At 37.3% G+C, this 24,863-nt stretch overlaps 1 protein-coding gene across 1 annotated transcript; it reads right to left on the minus strand.

Moving 5' to 3' along the window:
• Positions 1-2,533: 2,533 nt before the first annotated feature.
• LIPI (lipase I) lies at positions 2,534-20,871 on the minus strand. Its single transcript, XM_074813518.1, has 10 exons — positions 20,436-20,871; positions 16,965-17,341; positions 16,013-16,121; positions 13,434-13,535; positions 11,894-11,983; positions 10,600-10,767; positions 8,914-9,006; positions 6,346-6,457; positions 5,796-5,969; positions 2,534-3,346 (listed from the first exon to the last, which is right to left on the minus strand). The coding sequence occupies exons 1-10, from the start codon at positions 20,482-20,484 to the stop codon at positions 3,259-3,261; spliced, it is 1,362 nt and encodes a 453-aa protein (XP_074669619.1). The 5' UTR covers positions 20,485-20,871; the 3' UTR covers positions 2,534-3,258.
• Between the last annotated feature and the right edge of the window lie 3,992 nt (positions 20,872-24,863).

Here is a 24,863-nt window from a genome sequence, read left to right on the forward strand (position 1 = left end):
TAGTCTGAAATGACCTATTTCTCCATTTTAGATTTTCTCAATGGAAATTGATTGCTTGTTTTTAGCTCATTCTGAATTTTTCCAGCGAAAACATATGTACACTTTTTTGTAGTAAAATGAAGAACGTTACTGGGTATTTTGTACTCTGACAGAGAATGCAAAACAGTAACGAGTCCAACCTCTCTTCAGCTCTGATGCAGAAGTGAGCTCCACTGAACTACCGTCACCACTTGCTTCAGAACAGGGAACTCCCTGGAAGATTTTCATTTTCTGCCTGCCTGTGCCATCTTCTGCTGAGCCTGAGGGAGCTGACAGAATTAGCACAAAGTAGCACGTGGCAGTGAGCCATAAAAAGCACTGCATTTCTGAACAATTACAGCACATTTTTGTTGGTGCCGGGAGACATGAGCCTACAGTCCAAGTGCTTAGCCACTCGAGCAGTGCAATTATGTGTTGGAAATGCACTGCTTGGAACAGTTCCTCTTACAAAATGGAAATTACCAACTAAAATGGGAAATTAGAAAAAAAAATGTTTCTTTCTGTCTCATGTTGTTTACTGGAACCTCCTTATCAACCCTGCTGCTTCTTTCCTTTTTACCAAAAGTTTACCCAAATCAAGGCAACAAATCACTACTCCTGTCTTACCCTTTTTATAGGTATGTTTAAAATGTGTGAAAATAATATCGTTACCTTTATACTGCACCACTGTGCATCAGTGTCAGTCATGTCTGCATGCCTCCTTGTATCTTTTGAACTGCACCTTACCTCACATTTATTCCATGCATTTGCAACAGGAAAAATTCTAGGAAGGTATCTCAGTCCTCAATTCCGCACACTTTCTTGCTCGTGTCTTATCCTCTACCCCACAGCTTAATGTATCACAACTGCTTGTGTAGCCACCATTTCACCAGTATCTTTTCATGATAGATAAAGGATGCAGGAGGCTAGTAGTCCATTGTACTTGAGTTACGACTACTGTCTAAAAGCATATACTAATGCAAGTTCTCCTTTCCAAGGGCTGCATTGCCAGAGTTCTATGCTACTTTTGGGACCAAGTAAATGGCAAAGGATATAGTTCATAGTGAAAATGCCAACCCCAGCAAATGCTGAAAAGGTAGACTTTTATGTGTCTCTGTCTTTAAATAGAGTAAGCTGTTGAAAATCAAGTTCATACAGATAAACAATCCACAAAATAGGGGAAAAAACCACTCATTTGACAACTACATAAATAATAGCTGCAGTAATAAACAAGCACTCAATTCCATTACGGGAAAGAACAGTGTATCTATCCTTTATGTCACCAGTTTAGAGCTAATATAATTTCATTAATTTTTCCAGATATTAACTTGCAATTGAATCTCAAGCAAAACAAAAGTTTATAGCCAAAAATCATATTCATACCTCTGTACTCCAGTTCTTCTCAGCAGGACATAAAATCAATGAAAAAAAAAAAGTGAGAATATAAAAGATTAAAAAATATTTTTTTAAACATATAAAAATATAAAACTTTAGAGAAATTGTATAAAGCAACATTAAAAGGAAACATTGATTACCTTTTATGCTTTTTTAAAATGATTTAAAAGAGGTATTTGGAAGCAAGGTGATAAAAGGAAGGAGGCTCAGAGACCTCTAAAGGGGAAACTAGGATTGATGAGAGCAAGACTGGACAAAAATCTGCAGAATGAAAACAAGCAGAATAACAGCAGTTTTTTTAAAAAAAAAAAGAGAGGAGAAATTAAAAAAAACCCACACCCCTCCACACACATGCATATAAGCAGACAAAAATGTCTTTTCCTGTGTATCTCTACTGATTCCTCCAGAGGAAAGGAACAAAGCAGTATACAGTAAAATGATAAAGCTGAGAAAGTCACCACCTGAGAAATCCTATGGAATGTAATTATCATTTCTATAAAATAAGTAATATTTTTTTAAAAGTCAGTCCATGACCAAGTCTGTCCACAGTTCTGTATGTTTTTGTTGTGTCTAGAGAAGTAAAAGCACGTGTGATGGCTGGTTCAGAGCTTCGCACATACTGACCAGCATGCCGGAGCTGCCTCTTGTAATGAAAAGAGCGAAGTTATAACTTGCTTTCCCTTCCTTGGGACACTATCTTCCATCTTCCTTCTAACCCAGCTGTTGACTTTCAATAAAACTTACAATTCATAGGTTTTGGACATCCCACTCCATTGACATTCAGGTGAATATGGTTAAAAGGTTCAACCAAGTATTGGTGACAAGAGCAGGGACAGTGGGGTCGTAGGAAAGAAAGGAAAAGGACAACATGGGCATAGGACACATTTACACAAGAAACCAGAGTTAAATACATAAGGCAACCCTTAAGGAAGAAAAATACACATATCTGATCTTCAATCAGTAGCATCAGGAAAGGCAATCTGGCATTGGAAAACCTTTTCCTGAACTGGAGGAAGAAATTTTTATGCAGGGCTTATTCCTGCTCAGTTCCAATAGGTGAAAATCTGACATCAATCTCAACCTGAGCAGCAGCTCTAATTCCAGGAGGCCCAAACAGAAACAGAATGAAAATGCATTTATTTCATCTCTAAGTCATTCTCTTCAGAATACACTTTAGAATTACTTCATATCCAAAACATTGCTGCCCTGTCCATAGCTTTAATACAAAAAAAATCTGAATGGTGGCAATAATATTCATCTACAATGAGCATAAAAATAATTGATTTATATAGCAAATTTACATATGTGCTCACAAATCTTGTTGCTCCAGTTCTCAGACTGAGACATTATATAATGAGAAAATGTGAATTCATTTATCCAATGAACACAGCACAGCAAAACTGCTGTGTATTAGATCTGTAGATTACATGTACAGCATATTAAATTCACTTAGTAGACAGATAATTATGTTTCCATGTAAAAGCCATTACAAATAATAAATAATTAAATATATGTATGACTTGACAAATAATGTGCCAGGATTATGCAGATAATTCATATTTAATTCAGCAGTCGCTTCACCGCTAACAAATAATAGTGAATAGACCATTGCATGTTCTCCACCACAATACATCTACTTTATTCAAATTTCCCAAATACATGGATATCTGAACTTTTCCATTCATTTCACCCTAAGGCACTCGAAGCAAGTAATGCATATTGCCAGGTAGACTCTTGAAAATACATCTAAGTTATCTCATTTTCTTTCTCATTGAAGTCTTTATCCCGAGGAAGAATCAAAATGTCACTGCTCTACGAGAAATTAAGTTAGTAGAAGCTCTCTCTTCACATACCCCTCTCTGGGCAAGGGATAGGTTTGAAGGTCAGTTCGGTGTTCTCCATCAGTACAAAATCATATCTGCACAGCTGCAGCCTACAAAAGTAGAAAAAGATGTACACAACACAAAAGTTAACATTAACATTAATAGAAAAATATTTCAGTATTTGCATTAGAGAAACCATAATGATGAATACTAGAAATAAAAACACATGGTTCCCACACATGTATCATGTATCTCATTTGAAGTGCAATCCATCTAATCTTGTGATTATTGAGTACCAGGAATGCCTTATAGGAGAGTAGCCCTGAGTGAGGAGTAGGTTGTCCAGTTCATCGACAGGAGCAAAACACAAATCATTTTTTTGTTAGGTGAGGCTTTCATAATCCCTGACCACATGTGGCTTCTCTGCTTTCTACTAAAAAGCAAATGCATGCCACACATTCTTGTTCGGTAGAGGTATTAATAAGGTTGTCTTTTTTATTACTCCTGTTCTAGTTTTGGTGAAAAAAACCAAAGGTTGCTGGGCTAAGTAGCTTTGACACATTCACTGTCCCCATCAGCTGAGTTTGAATTGACTGACAGTTTCAAAAGCTTTTTGGGAGAACTGACACCTGGACACACACAAGATAGGAAACCTTTCTGGCTTTATGGGTGAGTAGGAATGATTTATCTCAGAGACCAGAGTCTGAAAATTATATGTACCTTTTAACACTCCCACATTCACACACCACCTGTGTGAACAATGGACCAGCCCAGTAGACAATTGTCAGTGATATTCCCCAAAGTCCCATCCCACTGCCTGCTACTAACCCAGATCTGGGGAGACTGAGACTCCTATTGTTTTTATCCTTGCACCTGTCCCCTGTTTTTCACCCACTACTTTGTTATATGAATAATTTGAATATTTTTAATGTAGTTTCTAGTTGATTATCCTGTATTCAAGTAATTGTTGTAATTATATGTAACTAAATAAGGTAAATATAGTTATAATTACAATGAGCAATTATGTAATTATACCACCCAACAGTGTTGTAACATCTGCATTTAAATTACCTTCACATGCTGATTCAATACACTATTTTCCATTGCTATCTAAAAGTACCTGATGTGCCTATATGACTGCCATGTGATGAGGCTCTGCATGAAGGACTTCAGTGGATCCTATATTAAAGCAAATCAAGTGCATCTTACTTTAAAACTAACAAGAGTCTGAGTAACAGGAATGAAAACTCAAAACCAATAAGGGCTGTTCACTGAAAATCCTCCTTATCTGCTAGATCATTATCTGAAAAAATCCTGAACACTTGCATGAAATGTATCTTCTGATTTATCACCGCTGGGTTGAGGAAAAAAATTGCAATATGATTTAGAGCCTTGACTATCTCTTATCACCAAATGCTTTTACATAAAATCATGTCGGTTCACCTGAGAGCTTGAGACTTATGGCTTTCAATATGTTAATAAAGTCTAATGCATATACATTCTGAAGTACTATTTTGATTGCCAAGCGTTCTGTTTCTTCCTAAGTCTCTACCGCCCACCTCCTCCTCTTTCCCAGGCAATATGAAATAGATTATTTTAACAAGGTTTCATAATTTTTACAAAGTATCATACCCAATTCCTACTACACTATTATCATATACCAAATTAAAAAGCCTTAAATGTTATTTCTCAATTTAACAAAATATACTGACTTAAAATTTACTCATATTGTAATATTATTCCCACTCATTACTTATTTGATAACCATTATTAGGTTTTATTTTAAATTCTGACTTTGTTGAATCTGCCATTCATATAAAGCAAATAAACATTAACAACTCTAAAATACTCTTGCTGCTCCTGGATGTTTCTTACTTATTCCATGTAATATGTTATTTTCACAAGATGCAAATGTAAAATTTAATTGCTAGTGCTATTGTACAAGTAACTCTGGAGATCTAAAAAATGAACATACGGTAATACTGTTGAAGTATTTAAAACCAGAAATAATTAATAAAAGCTTAGTAACAACACTTAATTATCAAAAAATGCAGGTGATTTCATTTTAAATCTAGACAAGCATAGACTATATTTTGGTCTTGGAAGGTCTTTACCTTCAACAACAAGACCAAAAAACCTATTCCAGTCACACAAGTAGCTGAAGTGCTCCATTTCATATCTGAGTGTGAAAAGATGTGGATGGACACATGATTAACATCAGAGAAGTGCATAATAAAATTTATCTTCTGGAAGAGAACTTAAGCATGCAGATGTAAGTCAGGCTGGTCTACATAAGTGGTCCTTGAAAACCGGTTGTGACCAGACAGCAGCAGCAGCCTGCTGTAACAAGCAGCACACGTGACTTCTGCATGCACAGGGGTGATGTGCACTAAATGTTAATGTACAGAGCAGTTCTTCCCTGTGATAAATTTGATCCTAGGTAGGATGAGAAGGATATTCATGCATTTAGGGATACGTGATTTAAAAAATCAATAGAGGGAAATACACATCCTGAGCAGTTTTGTTGATACACAACTTTGATACATGACAAAAACTTACCTTTCTGGATTATTAAGAGATTTCAGCCTCATCTGGAGAATCCTAAGCTTGTGTTTTGGGCCTATTAAAGTCTTCGTAGTAAAGGTCAGGGAAATTTTTGATATGCTGTCAAGGTCTCGGTAAAATCCAGTTAGCATTTTGACTCTTTTATATTGCTGAAATGTTGAAGCTTCACTAAAGAAAAACATTATTTCTAATCAGGGTTTTGTTAGATGAGTAATATTCATTATTGTTAAGCATTATTATTAAAACCAGAAATCTTGCAAGACATATTGATTTTGAGCACTCAGAACAAAGACACTTAGAAGTGGATTCAAACCAGTACCATGCAAGGACCTGGGCTAGTTCATAAATGGAGAGAGGATCATTTCAGTGTGAGGAGCATTGCCTCTGACACTGAGCCATATACAGGGAAAGGAGCCATGGCCAAGTCTTAACAACCTCATGATATTTTTTTGACTTACAAATTAACAAGTTAAAAGGTTTAGGAAACTCAGAAAATTAGTCCTATAAAGTGATAAAAAAGATTTAGAGACAAAGTACAACATACCTATTCATCACTGATTCTACTATGTTTCCAGCATAATCTGTTATTTTAACTTTAATGAAACCTCTCCTAATGCCTTTATTCCAGGTAGTAATATCCAGTAAGTAGTTATACACTGCAGAAAGGAATAGGAAATAACAAGATTTAAAGAATGACCTCAACAGGATACAGTTGTTGCTATCACCCTGTTAAAAGTATTCACTGGTGATGCTAGGAATAGTGACCCTTTACTTACAAGTTACCAAGTCAAAGCAGAATAAGAAGGCTATTGACAAAAATTAGCTTCTACCAAATGGCTATGTCCTGGAGTTCTGTGTAAGTAGTGCACCATTTCCTCCAGTTCTTACATGGAAAGGATTTCCATCAGAAAGCTACCATCAGAATTAGCATGAAGATTTTGACCTGCCTAAGGAAAAACTGCAAAATCAAGCGCTATCTAGCACCTTCAGGTTTTGGCAAGCTCTGCAAAGAGGGGATATTTGAGCTATTAGTGTAGCTACACCATCATGTTACCCACAAAAGTGACATGTCCAGAAAACAGCTGCGGTACATTGGCAGGGAATGAGGAAGAACATCATTAGCACAAACTTTATGTATAGGCAAAGTGGGCAGTTAGCTAGGTGACCAGATTAATCAGGTGGTAAAAGATGAAGTGAGACATTATTCCCATGCCTTGCTTGCCCAGCCTGAGCAGGTGCAGCAGCACAGGTCCTCCAGGCACCCTTCCCTCAGAGAAGTCTACCTGCCAAAACTTCTGTGTGGATACTAGAAAAACTGCATGGGGAAGTTCAAGGAAGAGGAGATGGATTTGATTGCTTTCCCATGCTTCAGCCTTTCTTCCCCTCCCCTGGAGGGCCCATGGCCTCAGGAAAACAGGCTGGGTACCTGGGGCTGGCACCCTCCATGCACAGGCACGGAGCTGACCTGCTCCACTGTGTCCTCGGAAACCCTGACCTGGCCTTCTACCACACTTCTGTAACCATCACCAGTATTGTAACCATGCTAGGGCTACCCAGAGCAAACACAGCTTTCCTACTCACCAAGTAAGGAAACGTCGGGGTTTTTTTTTTTCCCACATTACTTTTTAACATTCTCTTCTAAAAGACCAAGCCCACATGAAAAACTTATCCTGCTCAGGTTTACAGTTTCACTTAGTTTTAAGACCTCTTGTTTAATTCTATTTCCTCATGTTTTCAAATATCTAAGAATTAAAATACAGCTTTAGTTAATAAATACCCTCGTTTTGAGACTTGCTTAGTAGACTCATTCTTCTTCTTGACTTTGCGTATTTTCCCTTAAATTTATGCTGTCATTACAACACCTCTTATTCCTCTCCATGTGTCTCCTCCTATGTTTGGTAATTTTCTCCCCCTTTTCTCCCTTCTACCATCCCCATCCCAGAACACTATACATAATCTTTTCCTTCTGCAATGTACTCTTTCCATCATAAGGATTCTGCCTGGTTGGATTTTTTTCTGAATGCTCAGATTTTAACATGTGTGAGAGTGAAAGCAAAGCCGTATCTTTCTGCCAGAAGAATGAATGAGGAGAAAGACCTAGTGGCCTGTGCAGACTTGAGAGCACGGAAGAGCAAAGCCCAAGCAGACAGGAGCAGGGGGGAACAGTGGTAGCCAGTTTGGGTTGAGCCGAAACACCACTGAGAATAAGAGTTATTTTATGTAAAATCCATCACATCTTCGTTAACCTCTCCTTGGCCCTTTGGAAGAAACAGTGATGTAAGTAAACATGATTACCACTATAAAAAGAGATATTCAGTCCCTGGTCACAAAACTTGCCAAGATGATGGAAAAAGCTAATGTGAAAACCTGATTTCACTTGAATTCCCTGTAAACCTATCCCCATACCCCAAATCAAAGAACCTTGAACATAAGCCATTAGAAGAGCATGCTAACATTTGTTTATGGTGATAAAGTCTGTTAATAAAACCAGAAATTGTATGAGAATCCAAACTGGACCTCTACATGGATAAGTAGATATCCAAAGTGCTGCAGCTAAAGCCCATGCCATGAGAACTCATTCCCATAGAGTATAACCCTGAAACAGTCAGCTAACTTTTCCCTCCACTGTTTTACTCCTAGAGAGACATGGACTTTTAAAAGCTGGAGTAGCTTTAGTTGATTGTGGGGTGCTCTCCTCCTGAGGTGGAACATAGAGGTGTCTCCTTTTTGTCCCCCACCCAGAGCAGTCTTGCTTCCCATTTGTGCTCTCTGAAAATAGCAGCAATGATCCCATCTAAGCACGTTCTCTCAGTCCAGCATTTTCCCTGTCACTTGATTCTCATTTTCTGGTTTTGTTCTTCCTCTTAGTAGTCCATTCCATTACTTTTAAAGCCACATTGTTTTCTCAGTTCATGTATTGCTTACCCTTCTGCCACAATCATTCTTCTTCCTCCAGTCTGTGAACTGACACTTAGCTCATGGTTTATTGCACTATTTTACACAGCAGCTAACAATAACTTTCTACTTTTAACATGCTTTCACTCCAGATCAGCTAACAAAAACCAGCCATAACATTTCAAAAAGTTTGTTATGTACATATTCAGTCACTCACTGCAGAATGGGTCTTGGTCCGAGGTATCAAAATAAGCTTTTATTGGTGAACTCTTTGAGATTAACAGTTTTTTCCATCTATCAGCATAATAACCTGAAATCCAAAGTTTAAATATTTCATTTCAGACATTTAGCAAAATCATGATACACGTATAATTACACAAAAGAAACTCAGCCGAAGTGACAGATTTGGCTTTAATTTTCTTAAATCTTCCTTGAGAAAGTAAATTGACTTGGAAAATGCAGGAATCTCCTGAGTATAATAGAATGTAGTATGCAAGTATTTCATTCTTCTAATATATTAGTATCCCTAAAATTGTCATAATGTAATAGTTGGAAGCTAGTCTAGAGTACTAACTCCAAAAAATAGTACTTATAAACTCCTGCAGAGGTAATAAAAACAAACCCAAAAAAGTAGCCCACATATTTGCACAGATCAGTTACAGGACAGTTTCACATTAGGTAAAATTTCTTCCTTTCTTTTTTGAATAATTACAGCAAATATTTTTAAACCCTTTAGTCTATAATTGTAGATATTATTTAATAAAATGTTAGATAATCTGTGAACCTCCTAAACTTATGGATATAATGTAGAAAGAACTTTTGGTTTATCCAATTCTATGCTTATTGTCTTTGGGGCTTGATAATAGTCCTTGTTTCTAAAATGGCTGATGCTATTCTCTCCTTCTTGATTTCTTTACCTCGACTAGACAACAAGTGCTAGTTCCAGGCTGCAGAGCTGCCACTGCAAGGTAGCAGACAGGAAAGTCTGCAGTATAAGGATGATGCTGCTTCTCTCAGTTCCCAGATTCAGCTGCCTGCAATTTCCTCATAGGTTTTATGGTTATTAAAAAAAAAAAAAAAAGGTGGCAGATGACTGGTCAAATATTTCTCCACCTCTAGCTCAGGCTTTCTGTGTAAGTGCATCAGGCATGGCTAATAACCATGCTGGGGAAGTCCTGGAGTCTTTCCCCTTTACTATAAGGCCCTGTTGATTGGGTTTTATTATAAAATAGCATAGAGATATGTCTATCCATGCTTTTTCTTCAAACCTGATTTAACTAATAAAATTAGGGTGTACATCCTAATATAAGGAAGTAAAAAAGACAAGGTACAAATTGAAAGTTAACTTCTAATTAAATATTTTAAAAATTCCATTCTTAAGAGAACCCCACCAACTAGAAAATGCTCACACTATTATAGCTCTTTTCAAACAGTCTCCAGATCCTCTCTAAAAGCAATAAATGCCCAAACAACTAAAAACGCCTCCAAATAAAAGCTTGATTCCAAAAGAAGAGCCAGAGAAACCATGAAGTTGCTATAAACATTATTACTCTTAAATAAAAACCAGAGGTACTCTAGGGATGATAACACACTGTGAAAACCTAAAGTAATGAACTAAGTACAAGCAGCTTCTCTGTAGAAAGAAATACACTGTGAATCCATTTCAGACTGGAAAGCATAATGATCAAAGATTAGGAACGTTCAGCACCTGTGTCTAACAGATAACTATAAAGCAGACAAAACCCTAAAGTTTAAACTACTTTAAACACTATGCAGCTCTGCACGTGCTCAATCGCTACAGAACCCTTAACACAATACTACCGATCTCTGGAGTAGGCCCAGAAAGAGCTGGTCTGGATTTCCCAGAAAACCTCAGCCAGCCCAGAGCAGATATAATGCTTACCCAGTACTGGACAGGACATTGGCTGGAAAGCTTCACAATCAACACATTTTCCTCTCTTGTAATCCAAGTAAGAGTCACAAGGATATGTTATTATGTCACACCTTCTTTTCAAAGATGATAAGAAGAGGAAGACAGATCTTTGATGGTCACACTTAAAATAATTAATTCCTTCAGGAAAGAAAAAATGAAATACACAAAGAATATGTAATCCTTTTTCTTCATGAATGAAAAGGTGTTATCAAAATAATCCCATTTACCTGAGTCATTCTTAGTTAGCCATGCTCTTATTCTCTGGTTAGTTGACCACCAAGTGTAAAACATGGATGCACACACACAAGAACAAATTGAGGACTATTTTGGATATTACAGGTACAGAGAAAAGTCTACAGGGTTTTATATGTAAGAAATAGTCTACTAAATCCTAACAAATTTACAGAATTTTTTGTTATAAGGCACGAGTCTGAGTTGAAATTTGCCTTGTTGCATCCAGTGTAGAACATTTTGGCAGAAAAATTACCATTAGGAATACTTCACAGATTCTTTTCTCTATTTTTAGGGGGTAATAAATTCCTTCCTCTCCTAGCAATACAAACTATGAGAACTGTACAGATCAAGATGATCCTGAGTCTTAAGGGATTCTCCTGTACTCACAGACACACAAGTGGAAGTCCTATGCTTTTGCAGCAGCTCTAATTCCTAGCAGCACTGTGCAGATTAGTAATAGAAACACAGACAGACATTAACATATCCAAAAAGAGAAAACAAAAACAATGGGCAGCAACCCTGCCTAAGATTTATGGAGGCAGCAGAAGATCATGTCATAAACCTGATTTCATCCTAGAGCCTAGAAGACCTGTTCAAATCCTAGTTCATCACTGCCAACCAGGAGGAACCTAAGACACAGTGAAGACTTGAAAGCCTTGCCTTCCACGTCATATGCAAGTGATTCTGTCCCAACCACTTGGACACAAACATCTTCCCCCATTCCTAGCCATATATAAATACAGAAGAATGATGATCACTATATGCAGATTGCATATATAATAATTCCATCATACCAGTAATAATGGTATGGTGGAATATGTATGCTTATAGGAAGATCTTTATTAAAAAAAAAAAAAAAGATGTCAAATGTCTGTTATTTCTCATTTGCTGAGTAGGGATGGAAAAGAAAGAATACAATGCCCTCAGCTCCCATATTACCAAATATGTGCAGTGTCCACCGAATTCACTTTAACCTTTTTTGATTTGATCTTAAACTCTTTTCTCATTTATTGAACAGATTTTTATTTACCACCAAATAATGTTTGTGGACAACCAGGCTGATCCGTTCCTCCATTTGGATAGAAATCAATGGTTCCTAAAGGTTTCTTGAAACCTAGTGCTAAAGTAAAAACATCATGAATCAAAAAAACATAAACAGAATTATGCAGTCAATTATTTATCATTACATTCATTACAAAATAACATGAAGGTCTTAACATTTTTTTCAAATTATACTGTTCTTTCATTCTGTAAATGGGAGTCATGTTATGAGTTGAAATCTGTGGGTTTTTCTTTTTAAGAAAATTATATGCATGTAAAATGCTGTACACAAATGTATACAAATTTATGTAAGATTCCTACTGCCACAAAAGAAAAAGGAAAGAACAGAAGCAACTATTCAGTGCTGTAGCTGAGACATTATTTGCACAAAGAAATTTATGACATTCATGTTCTCTCCAGCAACCAAAATTTTTTCCTGATGTAATTTTCATTAGAGTAAGATATTCCATTTTTTGCCCATGACATTGGATTCTGAGCTACACTAATATAAGCAGTATATCAAAGTAGAAAAATCTGTATCTGTCCTATGAAAGACCATGAGCAAAATTTAGCTCAGTCTGAACTACCTTCTTTTTTACCACACATTATCTTTATTCACATAATTGGAACATTACAAAAATTGGTATTTTACAGCTTCACATATAAATTTGTGTAGTAAAATGCTTAATTTTGAATATTATTAAAGAAACTGATATGAAACTACACGAATAATGGGACAAGTATGGTAGGTTTGAAAGGTTTACTTATGGATTTAAGAAAAAAATTAAACGAGATTATAGCATCGGTGAAGCAGACTTTACAATGTTCTTCATTTTAACCTTACAATAATGTGATTTAGAATTTTAAGCAGTGAATCTGTAGTGTATTAATGTGATACAGCTGAGACTGGCTGTCTCAGAAGGGACTAATTCAGTGATAATCACGTGCTTACAATCTCTATGTTTATACACACTAGCACAGCAGAAGGATGTTTATGCTAAACTATTTTGCAAATAGCAGTATCATAAATTAATACAATAGGCATGCTTTATTCAATGTGCAGAATTGGTTTTTTCATATTCAGAAGGAATATACTGTAACAAACAAGATATAAATGACAGTGGTGTAATCGCTACTTTTGTGTGACATTAAATGGACTCATGACTGGTTATCTACATGTGCCTTCAGTTAGCTGTTGGACATAAAAGTTATTTCAATAGTTCCAGGTTCAGCCATGAAACCTCACTCAATAACAAGGCTACTCATGTCAGAACTGAACAAACAGCCCATCACTGCTTAAGTCATTAGCAAAGTTGAATTTCAATTTCTTGATGAATAGGCATAACAAGATACAGTATGATTTCAAAAGTATAGATATTGTTAGAAAGCAACAGCACAGGAATCCACCTGATAACAAAAAATATACTTCTGCAGCACTATTTGGATGTTACTGAAATAGCTTATCCCTTCTCTTTTGCTTTCCTGCCTTTACTTGAGTTGAAATAGGAAAGTTAAGGCTATGTTATTACCATCAGTATCTGAATGGATTACATCAACAAATTGTGCATCAGTACGATCCAGTCTCCCCTCTGGTGGTTCTCGAGTGAACAAAGGGCCCGCTGGATCAAGACCTAAATGAAAATAACAGTAGTATTACAAATCCTGGGTAGTATCCAGTAGTATTACAAATTCTACAGAATATTACGTATTCTACAGATATATACAAGACTGGCATTTCAGCATTATTCATCAATGACTCTTCATTTTCCTGGAATAATAATCAAAACAAAAATGAACACAATTCTCAAGTTTCCATTCTTCAACTTCCTAAGCAAAGCAATGGTTCCTAACACAAGACTCATCAACCCATATCTTTGAATTTCTTGCTCTCCCTAACTACTTGTGCTCATCTCCCAGTTCCTCAGATAAATTATAAACCAACAGCATTAGGGATCAAATCTGGAGAATTAATTTTCTCCTTTTTCCCATACCTATTACGTACTTCATAAAAACGAAATGCACAATATAACTACTCTCACCACCAGAACACAAGGTGAAGACATCTTGGATAGAGACAATTTCAAACATGCCTCAATCATTTTATCATTTGGTGTTGAAATTACTTATAGAAAAACAACTGTTATATACAACTAAGTGAAATACTAATTTTTGACCACATTTGCACCTGAAGGAGGTTTGGAAATTTTATACTCAAATCAAAATTCAACTATGACAAAAGAGATTCCAACTGAGATCCATAAAAAGCACTTTATATCAAGGAGGAGGAGATTTGGCAAAGTATTTAAAATTCAAACACTCTGTATTCTCATTAATTTTAAGGATAGGGAATTATTGTTGTGCAGCCCTGAAGCCTAATCATTTTCAAGATGGTAATGTCCCTCACAGGAAAGCAAAATTGTTAGCTGAGGTTTGCTCTGCTCCTATTTTCTTGACAACAAAAGCATAGACAGAGGGGAAAAGAAAAAGCAGCAAAGATGGATTTCTACACTTAACTGGCTCCTAATTACATTTTCCTTGACTGACAGCCAAGGACAGTGTATGACCTTGGATCATCCAAATTTGTATTATGGTTTAACTGGCTTTAAGAACTAGTCTAGGAAGGTTCTCTCTCAAGGTCAAGATAAGCAAGACCCAAACTACCACAGAGGATCATGGAATGAGAGGAATACACATGCATAGTACCCCAGGTGACAAAGGTAATTGTTTTAGTCCACTAGTAAGTTTTATATTTCTGAAACCTCCAAACAGTGAAGAAGAAAATATCTTTTTCTTTGTCTTTTTTTTTTTTACATCTCATTTTCCCAACATCAGTTTGGGCCACTGGCTCCACTTGTTTGAAAGAAAAAGTATCAAAACTCACAGAACAGGTTATGAGCCTTGTGTATTTGGACTACTCAATCTTTGCCTTTATTCATCGATATCTGTAATTTTAAGAAGGTGATTGAAACATTTCATATAATTCCATTTACCTGTGGGCATCTGAGTTCAGAAATTACATAGATCTACTAGCTCCCAGTTATTGTACAGAGAAGACACAGACGTGCTAGCCTAGCACTGCAATCAAGTCTGTTGCCAACCAGTAATGCCAACAAACTCTAGGGAATTTTGTAAAGCAGAAATGAGTATACTTAATAAAAGGAATATAGCTGGAGCCTATCACAGTCTTAGAAAATGTCCTGACTTCCAGATTACTGTATGAAAAGGGGAGGAGTCTCTAATTCCTTTTCTTAAGGCTGGCTACTGGCTCCTCTTACGTTTTGAGAAAAATTACTTAAGTACTCTGAAGAGAAGGTTTGGAGCTATGAATCTCAAGGAGAGGTATACTGCTTTCTTTCAGCCTGAAAACAGCTGCTCTCTTAAATCCTCCTCCTTCTCCTCTTAGCACCTTTTCTGATAGTTAGCTTAGTCAGCTTCCTTCTCAACATGCTAGCTGCAGTGAGTTTTGCTCTTTTACCACAAGAAGTATCTGGAGCCCATGCACTCAAATTAGCACCGTGGATTCCAGCATCTAAAAGTTAATCCTAAACTTTGTGCAGTCCTGAAAGATGTACCCACATGAGGGTTCACCGCACCTCTCCTGAAGATGGCAATGCTGACAATGTAAACAAGTATGAGGCAAAATTTGCAGTATCCATACACAGGTTGCACACCTGATTCAAGCTCCCTGTATGAGACAGCTCACTGTACTAAAGCCTACACCATGTTCAGATGGCTGAAACTGAAACTAAAGCCTTGTGCCTGATTCCTGTGGTCTGACCAAGAGCTTTTGAACTTCCCTTCAGAGGGACCTGACTTGCTCCATCAACTAGGCAGAAACTTGGGTAGCATATCATTTAACTTAAGTGGCATTTGGATGTAGCATTCAATTGTCATTTGAAAGACTAGAGGTAAGCAGGTTGGAAAATTTCAGCTGTAATTTATGTCCTGAAGGCAGACTTTCACAATGTTCTGAACTTCTATCAGGGATACATTTTTCCTCGTGTATGTTACTAAAAAGTCAGTTCTCATTTGTCGATATTTCTGATTCACAGTTACGACAACAATACAAAGTAGATTAGAATATGTAGATTGGGATTAAAAGATTTACCTGTAATTCTGCCAAGTTTGCCATTATACTTCTGGCCAACAAGACCAGCTATATGAGCCCCAAGACTAACTCCAATCATATACATAGAGTCAAGAGAAATTCCATCCACCTATCAGGGAAAAAGAAAACAGAGCCACAACCACACACACGGTTAACAGAACAGGCATCAGTAGACTGATTTAGTTTTCACTTTTTGTCAATACTCTAAATTGTACCTCTAAATTTCTAACTTTAAAAACAAATGGAAATTACAAAGTTTTTTTCAGTTTGTCATTCTGTACTAGTTAAATAGTGTAGTAATTAGGAAATTGTTTGACTAGAAAAATGTAAAAAGGAAGCTTGAGTCTCATTTCTTCCAAAATGTCACACTAGTTAGAAGGGGAGCAGGGGAGGGAACAGGAAGACATTTACCAGATACAAGAAAGATGAACCAAAACTATAGACTAAGAAAAAAAAATTCTCCCCCTGCCTTATCCTTCCAATAAAATAAATTAAAAACATAATACCATTAACAAAGACTTATGCCACAGAACTGCTGAATAATACTGCCAAATGCACACCTGCCTTCATTTAAAATCTTTAATTATAGTAGTTTAATAGTAAAAAGAGTAGTGCAATGCCTTTTTAAAATTTTAATCCTGCATATTATTTGAACATCTCTCACTTCACCTCCCCACTGGTGCACTCACTCTTCCCAGAAGACTTAAAACTTCCAGCTGGCTAAAGAAACCAGATGCCCTCTCAGGCATACTTCAGTGAAAGAGAAATAAGAACTCAGGTGAAGTTAAAGATATTCAATAATAACTGCATGCAAATTTAGTAAATACTTTGGTAAAGAAATGTCATTTGATATTGTTCACTGGGCTTCTTTTTAGATATATTTTAAATATCCATTCCCACTCAAACTATGCTATTTAAACTTATTCAGAACAGGTGCAAGTCTCTGCCTTACCAGCATCTGGTCAACATAGTTCTTCAGTATTTCTGCAACTTTTCTGCAGTTTTCAACAGCAGTTACGTAATTCACAGTTGTAGCACCACGATTCCAGTCAACTATGATGAGATTAATATCCTCTGAAGACAGTAAAAGCTCCTTTATGTCACCTAGCCATACTGGTGGAGATCCTGTTGGTCTGAAGCCATGAATAACAAAGACAATTTTCTTGGAGGTATTAAGGTACTCAGATGCAGTAACATTGTGTTCAATGAGTCTCTCGGAACAATATGGATTTCCCCTTGTGTATAGCAGTAGCTGCACTTGGAGTTCTGTTCCAGACAAAGCATTGCCTATATTAAGATCTGTAAATTCAGGACATTTTTTCACCTCATCTGAAAAAGATTAAAATATCAGACAGTCATCTGATGTGTTACACCACCTGAAATACCACCTCTTCGCTTTTCTTTCCACATTTTTCCACTAAAATGGAAGAACTTTCATTTTCTTCACGCCAGACCTTTGGAATGAGGTGTCAGAACATGCACTGAACAACGAGGAGCCACAGTTTAACTAATGACTCCACAGACACCACTGTGCTCCTCTGAACCCTTCAAATACCAAATTAATTGTTCATGAAGAATATATTTTCTCCATAACAAATACAAATTAGTAGTCAGCATTGATAAGATCCTTTGTTTAACCATCAAATTTAGGTTGTCAGAATTTTTTCACAACTAGTGTGTGTTGTATAAACAGGAAGACCATTGTGGTTGTTTCTTCCTCTTTTGGCCAGGGTGTCAAAGTTGCCAATCCTTAGGCCTTATTGTTTGATCTAGCAATAAGAAACAGTTGCCTGACAGTATGGGATGACCCAGAACCCTTCCCTAGTTTTGGATCACTATAAGGACACCCTTACCAAGGAACAGAGAAAGAAAAAACAAAGGATCTTGTCCTGAGTTTGAAAAAATAAGAACCTGTGACGTCAATGTACATAATGGCACAAGAAAAACAGTGGTATTTACCTTTTTTATACTCGGACAGTTATGGTATACAAGGTTAAGCTGTAGATCAGCCAGGATCAACAAGAGGATGGAGATTTTCAAAAGGGTCTAAAAAGACCTGATTTTTCCCATGTGCTTATCCACATCAAAAGTTAATGCTTTAAAAAGTATCCTTTGGCTGCTGAGGTCACATTGTGTGGATAAGCCACTTCAGGATTCTGGGTACAACGCTGACGCCTGTCACAGTTCTTCTGTATGGTATCTTCACCTTCGCCATGGTGTCAGCTGGCTTATGGCCAAAGAAATTTGGGCCCGCCTCTTGACTTCTAGTGGGTTACGCTACTTTACACAAGGCTTTTGTCTGATATTGACGGCACCATTCTCAATTTTCCTGTCAGTAAGAACTTTGTAAAACAAAACTCAGTCAACTTCTAGGAAGCAAAAATAGGAAGAATAGTGCCTACTCAGTTCCTAAAAACTAATAAAAAATGTAACTTGAATTTCTCAGAATTTTTGGCTTATAGGAAAGGCAGTTCTAGCTCTTCTCTTTTTCCCAACAAGCAGCTAGCAGGTAGAACTGAATCCACCGCATCCGCAGGGCCCTCACCAGTATATAAAGCTGTGAAGGGCAAGTGCTTGGGAGTTACAAGGTATCTGAAAAATTATTTGATACTATAGTGCAGATCTAAACAAAGCTAAACAATGTGAATTACAGCACTTAAGACGCAGCAAAGATGTGGTAAAGACACTAACTCACTTAGGCAACTAGACCAATCACGCCTAGGCCTGCGATGACTAGACCAGTTACTTCTGGACTGGACATCACAAAAAATAATAGATATTTGCAAAGCAGAGCAAGGTTGAAGTTACAGAGTGTTAGAAATGGCCTGAAACTTCCTGTTTCAAATTGTCCAAAGTTTCATGCCCAACATCACCTTATCATAGATGACAATAGCTACAATTATTACATGTGGGAAAAGTCAGAATTACCTATATTTCAAAATAAGTATCAGAGTTCTCCTCATTTAGACACTGAATAATGTAACTTTTAGTGCGATTACTGGACAGGTTATTAACTAACTAGTGATACAGGAAGGCAACTCAGTTTCATTGCTGAGACTTATCCAAGAAGTAGTTCCGAAATTAAGAGCTGTTCAGCTGCAGTTGCCTTGAATTTAATGAAAACAGTATTCAAGAACCTGGTAAAATGTCATACATGTGACATGATACTGAGATGCTAATAGAATGTGTCACATTTAATCTCTAGATTTCATATAATGATATATGACAATAAAACTAGAATAGAAATTCTATTACACAAACATCATGTACAAAGCTAAACAATAACAGCCACTTGATTACATTTTTGCTATTCAGATTCAAAGCTAGAACACGAAACTCTCATTTTTGCCTAATACTGTTCTTAAATCCAAGTTTAATCATTGATCCTTATAATTCACTCCTACATTTCTAACATAGAAAAGATTCATGCTAAGATGTTGTAAATGTTGAAGCGTTCCTCCATATCAGTTTATGTTTTGATTTCTCATCATTTGATTGGCAGAAATAAGAATTAATTTTTCTAAAGTCAGTGGAATGACAGTGACATAAAACAGAGACACAGTCTGGTTCATGGGAGTAAGAAATCTGTCACAAGGAAATTATTTTAACTGATGAAACCTATTTTCTAGCTGGGAAATTTCAAAGGGAAACAACTCATTTACTTATGACTGTGAAATGACAGCAATTATTCTTTGAAAAGTAAATAGAGAAAAGAATATTTCTTTACTGTGGAATTAGTAAATACTATAAATAGATTTCGTACTTTGAATTCTTTAGCGAGGAGTCATTAAGGGAAGTTTTTTCAAACTCCTATTTCTGACTGATTACTGGAAGGAATACCCAGCTGCCCTTCATGCACACTTGTGGGAGTACTCACATACACTTTTCTGTACAGTCAGAACATACAGTTAGGTGTTATGCAGTTACATACGCAGTTTGACTCAGTCAACATACAATTTTAACTTTCCCGTGTACGTTTGTAAGTGTTGTATCTATCTTCTGTGGTTGAAAAGGAGAAAATCTTAAGTGCACACTGATTTTTTTACAACTAAATTTTACTATTTAAGGCGTAACTGGAAAACCTGTCAACCTATCAAATCAGCAATACGCAATAAACTTACGTTAATACGTTAAAACTAGTTCACAATTACCTTTCTACTTCGTACAAAGTGCACATACCTGTGTGTGTCTCTGTGCAAAGTACAAGCAGAGATAAAGTATCAGGCTTTGTTCTATTTACTTTAAAATGAAAACTTACATCTCAGTTTCAAAGTGATCAAATTCTCCTTACTAGTTGTCTGCTCCATTAGGCATAATTCACAAGATTTAATCTTTTGGCCAATTTAAATGAAGGAATACTCATTTTTAATGCTTGAATAAAGCAGAGAGACTACATCACAAAGAATAAGCTAATGGTTCTTACCTGATTCCACCCAGTATATCAAACAGATGAAGAAACACAATTTCAGCATGTTGAAATGGAGAAAAGCAATATGTAATATCCACAGACAAGTGGCAAATCAAGTACAGTATGCTAGAGTTCTAACTAATTGAATGCCACTAATGAAGTAAGTGACATGTAGAGTAGGAAGCAGAAAGCAAAGCTGTATTCAAGCTTCTGCAATTCATGACTCCTCCTATTGAATGACTTCAGTAGGTAAGGTGGTTTCTGGTCTCTAAGGGTTGGGACTGGTTTTTCATCTATTTCCCTCTCTCTTTAGCTATCAGCAGATATGTTATATATTACTGATAACCCTGTTACACACGTGGAATTTAGGAAACAGAGTAACTAGAGGTAAATCACATTAGAGACCCACCACATTTCTTTTTTTAAGTGTGTCACTCAACTGCAGTTAGGCACTGAGATGTGCAAAAGAAACTTAGAACAAAAAGTCATTCTGGTGACAGAAGAATTTCTCTGTAAGCACTTGAAAATAATTCTGAGAACTGCACCTCCATGGATTATTTTGTACAAAATTATCTTCTGAGCTTTTCCCAAGGAGTCATTCTCTAACCTAAATCCAGAGGAGGTCTGTGAAAGCAGTTATATAGGAGAGAGATGGAGCTCAGAGCCCCACAGATCTCACCCAGACACTGACCTGTTGGGTTTTGGGTATGTCACTTAAGTTCATTCCCTCTGTGTCCCCAACTACAAAACAGATGAAGAAACATTTATTTTTGTGCAGTTGATTTATTTAAAAACCAATTAACTGGGTATATACAAGAGCACAAACTTCAGTTTCTTGGAGTTTGTGGTGAGGCAAAGAGGCAGATAAACTCTGTATTATTCAAGTGAGAAGTCTGGATGCTCAGTTTGCCTCTATCTGGCCCCCAACTACTTCCACTGCAGGAGAAAGAAAAACATACCATAACCACTCAAATATGAAGCAGACACATCCCAGAAATGGTTTTTTGCATAGCGTATCCTTCACAGTGCTTCTAAACGTAAGGTCTAGGTCTCCTTCTTTTCCTTCCACAACAGTTAAGAGAGTGTGTGTGTCTGTTTTCTTACTTACTTTTACGTGATCGGTCTCTTCAGCCGACTTTATGATTCTGAGCAGCTCAACAAAGCTGTGCTACATGAGCTTCTGTAGCAGATGGCCTTTAGGAGGTCTCTTCAAAGGCTTTTCCATTTTGAATGCAGCAAGAAGACGATGCAGTATGTCTACTCGTATAAAAATTGACTCAGCTTAACCAGTGACCTTTTATTACTTTTTTGCATCAATTTATTCAATTAGTCACCCTACTCCAAGTAAAGTTCACTACGGCAGCTCTTGTTATTCCTTTGCACTCCCTCTTCATCTCAAATCTTTGACACTTTGTCCAACTACTATTATAAAAGCACAGCCCTACTGATATTACATATTACTCAGAACAAGTAATGACATAGTGTCAGTTTGGCTCTTTCCCCTCCCTACTTTTTAATATAGATTATTGTTACAACAAAAAGCTTAGTGCACCAAGCAACCACCAGTTAGTCAGCCTCAGCATGCACTCAGTATACAGTACGCATTCATATACAAGTTAAAGCACGGAGAACTCAATGCCACTAGAAACAAATCAGTAATAGCCCTAGTGAAACACCTACCATGCTTATCCAAGAGCCAGTCACCTGATGTTAGCGGGAAATCTTACATATGTACCTTTACATATACCTAATGCCACTAGTTGTGAATAAATTGCTAACACTTGTTCTTTTACACATGAATGGGAAAAGGAAGGAAATTTTAAGTTCCCCCTTGAACTGAAAACCAAGCCCAGCTCACATGTAAGTAAAGTACAGTGCCACCCATGTTGATATAAAAACCCATGAAACAGTTTTAAAGCCCTCTGAAATCAGTCTCAGGAAAAGACTCACTTACTAAATCAACTCCCAGAGAGTATGTGGAATCAATCAGGATGTTGAACTAGTGCCTGTTGGACTCACCTCTGTCATTATGACAAGGGGACTTTGTTCACCAACAGTGGCACTTACACCACTTAGAAATGAATAAATCTTAACTACTGTTACTGTTTACACTGTAGTTTCTACTGACATCCCACTAACAGGTAAATCCTTCAACATGACTCTGAGTTTCAGGTACAGTCACAGATGTGAGACCCTCAAAGTTCAGCTACTGCCCATCCCACTTCACCGCATATTGTTCTGTCCACTGCTTTTCTCACACTGCTATACTTCTTCTCGCACTGAAATTCAGAGTTAACTGTTCCAAAAGTGCCTTAGGCAAACCAGTGGAGGAAGACAGCACTGCCTCTTCAGGACTTTGACTGTCGCCCACAGTGCTCAGGACCCTCGGAGTAGTACCTCCTGAACAAACCCTGATGCTTTTGGGGGAGCCCACAGTCTGCCAGCTATTAAAAACCCCACAAAACTGGCCAAGTATGCAAGTTTAAAAAAATACATAAAAACTTCATTTTTTTACAGTCTAAGATTACTATGATTAACAGGTAACTGAATGGCACTTTTACAATTCAGTTTACCCCCAAAAGCCTCAGCTAAAAACATTACAGCATGGTTTTCAAGATTAAGATCAAATTCTTACTCAAAACTTGATATCCTCAACTGCAGTCACATGTATTTCCCCTTCTAAGCTTCTCTCTACCCCCAAGGATTTCGTAATCCCTTTCTCATAACAATTCTCATTTCTCTTACGAATCAAGCCAGTTCCCCAGAAAAATTCCTCTCTAACCGCTAGTTTAATAGCCCTGCTCCCTATCAGGGAAGATGAAATCACACCTTGCAATTCAACATGTTTAACTGAATAAAAGCTGTCTAGAAATGACAAAAGGAAAAACCCTGACTGGCTGGAAGAAATGTAAGACTCATTATGTATTCTACACTGAGGCTTGTAATTCCTGTAAATTGCTAATCCCTTTCTAAATAGACTTGACAAGACACTAAGTAAGGATCCATTAGAAAATAATGGGCACTGAGGCAAAGCACACCATATACACTTGAGAAAGAAAAATTCTTTAATATTTTTCACATTGCTGTCATCAGGATGACTTCTGAAAATGTGATGCTTTCTAAAATAACACTTGAAAAATACATACGGAATGTTAAATGTGTGTATGTGCTTGAAACCTGTTTGCAGCAACCATGCAACAGCAGGTTATAACGCAAGTGCAACTTTGGTATTAAATACAGCTGTATTGACCTGAAGAATGAACAGTTGGCTCACACTGGGATTTGGACTGGTGTAGAACAGGGTGATCCAATGTCTCCAATTTTATTTAACTTATCTGTGGACCCCCTGCTGCGTAACTTCGAGGAGGAAGGATGTGGGTTCCAACATTGCTCAAAAAATATAACAACTACGGCTTTTGCAGATGACTTGGTACTGCTAAGCAGATCATGGGAAGGAATGCAGACAAATACTGGAATTTTGGAGGTCTGTTGTAACCTAACTGGTGTCAAGACACAAGGGGGAGAAGCACCATGGCTTTTACATCAAACCTATGGAAAATTCATATATGATCAATGACTGTCCTTCATGGACGATTAACAGCACTCCCCTCAATATGATTGAACATGGTAGCTCTGAAAAGTACCTGAGCCTAGGTATTGACCCATGGACTGGAATATTGACACCACAACTACTGGAAAAAGTGAAGGGGTGGTTACAACGGATTGGGAAGGCTTCACTGAAGCCATTTCAGAAAGCTGACATCTTGAAAGGATATACTGTTCCACAATTGACTGACTTAGCAGACCGGGCCAATGTAAAATCTACGTACCTGGAAACCCTTAATTTGAGTTGCTGTCAAGGAACAGTTGCACCTAGGGGGATGTACCTGTGATGCCATCCTACATTCCAGCTCTCGGGACGGAGGCCTGGGTATTACCAGTGTCTCAGGATTGATCCCTAGCTTACAGGCTCAAAGACTATACAGAACTGCGCAGTCTTCAGAAGAGACAATAGGAATGGTCGTTAGGCAAGAAGGTATTGAGACAGAATATCAAAGATTATAGTTTGCAGCAAGAGGAGGTAATGACAAAATTCCATCTATTTGGGACCCTAGAGCAGTCATGGTGATTTTGGAGGAAGCAGGCGGTGAGGAACCTTTCTCGGAATGGGAGGTACCCGCTCCAAGAGTCATCTTTTCGAGGCCCTGTAACTGGCGAAAACAGGAATTTGTGACTTGGACCAAGTTATTATCCCAGAGCCATAGAACTTCCAACTTTGAGAAGGATAAAATCAGTAACAACTGGATTGAATATTATAGAGGGATTCCCCACAGAAAGCTCATCACGACGTTACAGCTAAGAGCTGTTTACCCCACAAGAGAATTTTTGGCAAGGGGCAGACAAGAGACTCAGATTAAATCTTGTCAGCATTGTCAGACCTGC

The sequence above is a fragment of the Strix aluco genome, chromosome 2, assembly GCF_031877795.1.
Source record: "Strix aluco isolate bStrAlu1 chromosome 2, bStrAlu1.hap1, whole genome shotgun sequence".
NCBI lineage: Eukaryota > Metazoa > Chordata > Aves > Strigiformes > Strigidae > Strix > Strix aluco.

Bases quoted from the DNA above. Each gene is read 5' to 3' on its own strand.
- LIPI (XM_074813518.1), bottom strand. From the start codon at position 20,484: ATGCTGAAATTGTGTTTCTTCATCTGTTTGATATACTGGGTGGAATCA. The intron at 17,342-20,435 runs GTAAGAACCATT...AATCTTTTTCAG, and splicing joins GATATACTGGGTGGAATCAG to ATGAGGTGAAAAAATGTCCT. The intron at 11,984-13,433 runs GTAATAACATAG...TTTTTACTTTAG, and splicing joins AATCCATTCAGATACTGATG to CACTAGGTTTCAAGAAACCT.